The following is a 6,110-nucleotide window of genomic DNA, read 5'->3' as shown; positions in this document are numbered from 1 at the left end:
GGGAGATCTTAGAGCTCCTTACTGTGTTTAAAGGGGCTCCAGGAGATCTGGAGAGGGCCTTTGGACAAGGGCCTGGAGTGCCAGAATGAGAGGGAACAGCTTCCCACTGCCAGAGGGCAGGGATGGATGGGATATTGGGAAGGAATTGTTCCCTGTGAGGGTGGTGATGCCCTGGCACAGGTGCCCAGAGCAGCTGGGGCTGCCCCTGGATCCCTGGGAGTGTCCAAGGCCAGGCTGGATGGGGCTTGGAGCAACCTGGGCAAGTGGAAGTGTCCCTGCCCATGGAATGAGATGAGCTTTAATGTCCCTTCCAACTCAATCCATTTCAGGATTTCATGATAAATGGATGTGCTTGGGGATATGGGATAAAAAAGCCGAGTCTGGTGTCTTTGGATCCAAGTCTAAGTGGCAACAGCAAAGAAACAGCCAAGCAAAGCCTGTAAAAAGGGAGCTGGATGATAAAGCATCAGTTAACTTGGGAAGAGAGGGAACAGTGGGAAGACCTGGGCTTGGAAAAGATATTCCTTAGTCTTCCTGATTATCAAGCATCATCTTGTGCCAGGCCCGTTTTTAAAAGTCAAACATCCTCTGAATTTCCTGCAGGGACAACAATCCTGAGCTGTTCCAAACAAGCAGCCGGGTTCCCCCTGCCCAGCAGCTCCTGCTGAGGGATAAGCTCATTCCCCAAACACCAGGAGCTTGCAGGGGATGGAGACCCTGAGCTACAGGAGGCCAACCCTGTGTGCCAGCATTCCCAGGGTTTGTTTCTAGAGCTGACATAGGCAATAGCACCCCGGTAACCAGAGAAGGTTAAAAGAGGCACTCAAGTGACCAAACACCAACTGGGAAAACATGAAACAAGAGCCAGGCATCGGATCCCCAGGAACAAAGGAGACAGCACAGGGATCACCACAAACAGCATGCTGGATAAATAATTGGCATCTGTCCCTCATTTCAGCTCAAAACACCATTTAAGTAATGAAAATACCATTTTTCAATCTCACTTCTATAGGGAACAAGTGCCTGCTGCATCCCAGGAGCTGCAGGCACAGCTCTGCTCACTCCAAACTTCCAGAAGATTAGAACCATGATCTAATTAAAAAATTCCTCTTTACAGCTCCCTCTGCTCTTCCAGAAAAAGTTATTTCAATGCTCTGCCTCAGAATTTAATGAAACTTGAACCATATCCAGAGGGCTCTTGGAGCATAGATGCAATCACAATTCCTTGACCAAGCTGTCTGCTGGAAATTGTCCATCCCCAAATCCCAGTGCTGGGCATGGACACTCACCCGTGTGTCCTGACACGAGCACGTGATGTCCACATGCCACAGGGGACAGAAGAATTCCCAGCCCACAGCTAGAAAATGGCACTGAGCAGAAAAGAGGGCATCTGAACCTGGTGGAAAAAAAAACCTCTTTTCCAGGAGATTAAATAAATTATGGATGATTCCTGAAAAACTCAAGGAGTTCAGGCACTCTGGACATAAGGAGCTTTTTGCCTGCCTGCCCCAAAACCATCTGGGTTTGGTGGGAAACGGGCAGAACGGAAAATCAAGAGGAAGGTACACAGAGACCCAATGGAAAGGTGGGAGAAGATGGGTGGAAGCTGCAGCTCCCACACCTGAAGACAGGGAAATTCCAGCCTCCAGTGGAGCTGTGGAAGGACCTTCATGGAGCTTAAAGCCCAGAGAAGAGCTGTGTCTTCAAAGAGATCTGACAAGCTATTAAATTAATTATAATCATGGAATCGTTAAGGTTGGAAAAGCCCTCTGAGATCCAACCATATCCCAGCACTGCCATGTCCACCCCTAATCCATGTCCCAGCTTCCATATCCACATGTTTTTTGAGCATTTCCAGGGATGGAGACTCCACCACTGCCCTGGGCAACCTGTGCCGGGGCTGGACAACCTTTGCCATGAAGAAATATTCCCTGATCTCCAACCTAAACCTTTCCTGGTGCAATCTGGCCTGATCCAGGTCCTTGTGAACTGCCTGAGGAGAATCTTCCCATGGCCACGAGTCACCAGCAGCCTCCAGCAGAGCCAGATACCTTCAAGATCAGAGAAACAACAGCTCTCTGCAGCTTCCCCAGCAGGATTCCTACAGCAGATCCCACAGGGAAGGACACTTGGAGCAGCAGCCACTGCTTGGACAATATCTGGAGACCAACACCCCATCACAGAGCTTCATATCAACATTTCAAGGGCATTTCAAGAGCTGAGGAGCAGCCAGGTCTGACCCCCAGATGGATCCTCTGGAATAGGGATCCAAATCACAGATGCTGTGCTCCAAGAAAAGCCACTTCACTTAATGACATCATTAACTGCAGCACCAGCTCTGCCTGGGTTTTTATCCCCAGAAAACACTTTCCTACCTTAAACCAAAACACAACCAAAACAGTGCTGAGGAAGCTTTGGAGAGTTCAGGAAAGAAAAAAGGTTGGAAAAATCAGTAGTGGGAAAAGCTCCTGGAGTAGTGGAGGAGGGTGAATTATGCAAATTAAGGTTATTTGAAAACAAACTTATATTTTTAATTGTTTTTGCATTAATTAGCAGCACCACTTCAACATAATTACACAGTGCATCCAAACCCAGGGAAGCTGTCCAGGCTGTACAGGGTGTTTTGGGCAAAAACAGTTCAACACTGGTGCTTCCACAGAGCCAGAGCCACAAAACCACCATTTGCACAGGGATTTGGGAATGTGACAGCTCTGGAATCCAGCTTTACCACTCAGGGTCACACAGACCCCTGAGACATGGCCCAGAACAACATGCCAGGCCTTTGAAAAGGCACTGCAAGCAGAGTGAAGGATCTGGGTTAGCTCCTGCCCTACCAGGAACAGCTCCAGCACCCTCCTCCATTTGGCTGGAAAAGTCTGTCGGGTCTCCCCAGCAGCAGAACCCTGCGTGTGCCTGCCGAGGAGCCTTTTCCTGGGGGCAAATGGGAGGAGAAAAATGGGAGTCAGGGTTCCTGGGCCATTCCCAGCTTGTTCCCAGCCTCCTCAGCCATTCCCAGCCTCCCAGGAGCTTTGGCTGCTGTTCCAGAGAGTGAATCCACTGTTGCTGTCACCCTGACCATGCCAGTGCCAATGCCAGCAGAAGTGCTGGTGGCATTCCAACATGGAATAATAATTACATCCCACAGGGTCGTAACAACCAGGGTCAGTCATTATTCAATACTCAGGTTTCATTTGTTTTATAAAATACCTCCAGAACACAGAACTGCTCAACAAACTTCAGAGCTGCGAAATGGAAACACAACAGAGGGACTTGCAATCCCTGAGGAGAAGCTGGCAGGAACAGCTCTAGGATTAACTTTATCCCAGAAATCCTGGAGTTATCCAGGTGCTGGGGCCACTTCCTCCAGCATCCAAACCCTTTCCCAGGGGGAAGGTGCTGAAAAAGTCAAGCTCCCAGAAGAAGGGGACACAATTGGAATTCTCTCTCCTTCCTCCCCTGCTCAAAAGACAAGGGTTATGGAGGAGAGAAAAGAAAACACACCCAAACCCTGATCTGGGATTTCTGACTTCCTGTCCTCCTCCCAGTCTCCTGATTTTTGGGGTATTTGACTTCTCTCCTCAGATCTTCCAATTCTGGCTGTATTTTACTTCTTATCTCCTCAAATCTCCCAATTTTCAGTGGAAGAATTTTACCTTCCTCTCTTCTCTTCCTAAGCCTCCTGATTTCAGGTGTATTTTACTTCATCTCCTCTCCCACCAATCTCCTGATTTTCACATGGATTTGATTCCTTTTCCAAGTATTCTGATTTGGGCTGTATTTCACTTCTTCTCTCCCAAATTTCACTGCATTTGCCTTCTTCTCCCTCCCTCCAGGTTCTGGGTCCATCCATGCCTCCCCAGCCTCCTCACATCCCAGCTGGGAAGGATCCAGCTCCCTCTCCACAGGCACAGCCCTTTCCTTGCTCATCGAAACTCTGCAGATCTCAAACTGGGGCAGCTCTTTTCATAGAGCTGGGAAGGATGTGTGGACTCCAAACTTCAGGAAAAATCCCTTCTTTTTTCACCAACCCTCTCTGAGGGGGGCAGAAACCACTCAGGGAACGACACAAGACCCTGCAGATCCAAACACTTTCATGTGGGATAAAAAACCCTTCCTCAAGCAATGGAAAAGTCCTCATGGACTTTTCCATCAGCTTGTAGCACCTCATTGAAAGGATGTTCCCACTGCAGATAATTTCGCCTGCGAATCCCCTGTTCTGCTTTACCTGCATCAAGAAGGATGTGTGTGGGGAGATTCCAGCATTCCCTGGTATTCCCAGGAATCACCACACTCAGTTTTGAAACCAGGAAATACCTGAGAGAGATTTGCAAGTGACAACCAGGTGCAAACCTAACCTGGGATCAGGTAGAGCCAGAGGTAGGTCCAGATCAACATTCCAATTGCTCCTAAAAAGCTCCTCACCTGCAGACACACCAGGAAATGCAGGAATTTTCCTGCCATCCAAAGCCAACAGCAATCCAAAATCAGCTGCTGTTCCGAGTTCCAAAACCTCACCTGGTTTTTAACACATTCCAACTGATGACTGTACGATTTTTGGGATACTCCCCCCATTCCATGTTTGCCGATAAAACCAATCTCAGCCTCGAAGCCTTGGGTGCTTTGGAAAAAATGCAATACAAAAATATGAGGAAAGAATTATTCCATCCCAGGGAATGTGCAAGTGTTGCTTATTAACACCAAAACAAACACCTGGAGAACAAAGGATTCTCCTGACACACAGCCAAGAGCTTTTCCATTGACACACCAAGTACAAAGCTCAGAGCAGCTCTTGCAGGGAGCAGAGAAAATGGGCTAAATGGGAAAGAGAAAGGATTCCTGGAGCAGGATGGTTCCTTCACACATCCTGCTCTAACAGGACCCACTCAGCGCTGCTGTTCGGATCCTCACAGACTCCATCTGTCTCATCCGAGACAGAAAAGTCAGGATAACCAAAAATATATACCCAGACCTTGAAAAGAGAGACTAGCATGAGCAGATGGCTCATCAGCCCCGAGTGGTGCTTACAAAATGTGAGAATTTGAACAGAATTCCAGAATCCTGCACTGGTTTGGGTTTGAAACTCATCCCAGTCCATCCCCGGCCACATTCAGGGACACCTTCCACTATCCCAGGTTGCTCCAAGCCCTGTCCAGCCTGGCCTCGGACACTTCCAGGGATGGAGCAGCCACAGCTTCTCTGGGCACCCTGTGCCAGGGTATCACCACCCTCACAGAGGGATTTCTCCATAGTATCCAATTTCTTCCCATCATCTCATCTCAACCTGCTCCCCCAGCCTCCTGGAAGGGAAGTTTGTGCCTTCTCTGAGCTCCCATCATCACTTCCAAGAACTCCAAAATACAAATCAAACACAGCAAAACTCCGTTAAAGGGAATCTAAATCCTCCATCCAGCTCTTCCCACATCCTGAGAAAAAGCCAAAAGGCAGAGAACTGACACCTCCTGTTCCCATGCACTCAATCCCCCCAGGATGTCCCACCTCCGCTGGTCACACACGCACGGACACCCGGAGTTTTACCCCGACTCCCTGACTGGCAATTTAATTCCAGCCTCAGCATTCCCTCCCTCCCCTGCCCGGAGCCGCAGGATGAGCCGTGCCTCTCCCAGTCTTGGCCCAATCCCACCCCGGAGGGACCGCCCTCCCTTCCCCCGAGCAGCCTGGAGGGAGCACGGGGAGATTCCATCGGGACACGGAGACATTCCATCGGGAAAAGCCCACGGGCCGCATCCCAGGACAGCCTCCCACAAGCCATGCCCTCTCCCTCGGAAGGGAACCCTCAGGACCCTCCCCAGCTCCCCCAGAGACCCCTCAGGACCCTCCCCAGCTCCCCCAGAGACCCCTCGGGACCTCCTCAGCCCCTCCAGGGACCCCGACTTCTCCATTCCCAAACTCCTTCCTGAGGGCAGACGCGCCCCTTTGCTCCCCCCAAAATCCCTCCCGAGACCGGAAACCCCCATTCCGCTCTCCCGCCGGGCCCCTCCTCACCGAGCAGCAGCAGCTTCACCTCCTTGGCCGCCTTCTCGCCGTCTTCCCGCAGGTTGCGGTCGATCATTTTACTCCTCTCCACCGCCGCCTTATCCTCGGCGCTCAGC

The 6,110-nt window shown here is 50.4% G+C and overlaps 1 protein-coding gene across 1 annotated transcript in view; it reads right to left on the bottom strand.

Annotated features, from left to right (window-relative positions):
• Window positions 1-6,104, bottom strand: part of GNAI3 (G protein subunit alpha i3) — a 27,765-nt gene extending 21,661 nt beyond the window's left edge. Inside the window, exon 1 of the mRNA XM_015650698.2 lies at window positions 6,004-6,104. Coding sequence (XP_015506184.1) covers window positions 6,004-6,070 — 67 coding nt within the window. The 5' untranslated portion in view covers window positions 6,071-6,104. The remainder of the gene's footprint in view (window positions 1-6,003) is intronic.
• Window positions 6,105-6,110: the final 6 nt, after the last annotated feature.

This window comes from Parus major, chromosome 26 (genome assembly GCF_001522545.3).
Source record: "Parus major isolate Abel chromosome 26, Parus_major1.1, whole genome shotgun sequence".
NCBI classification, from domain to species: Eukaryota; Metazoa; Chordata; class Aves; order Passeriformes; family Paridae; genus Parus; species Parus major.
This window is presented reverse-complemented; position numbering and strand designations above follow the sequence as displayed.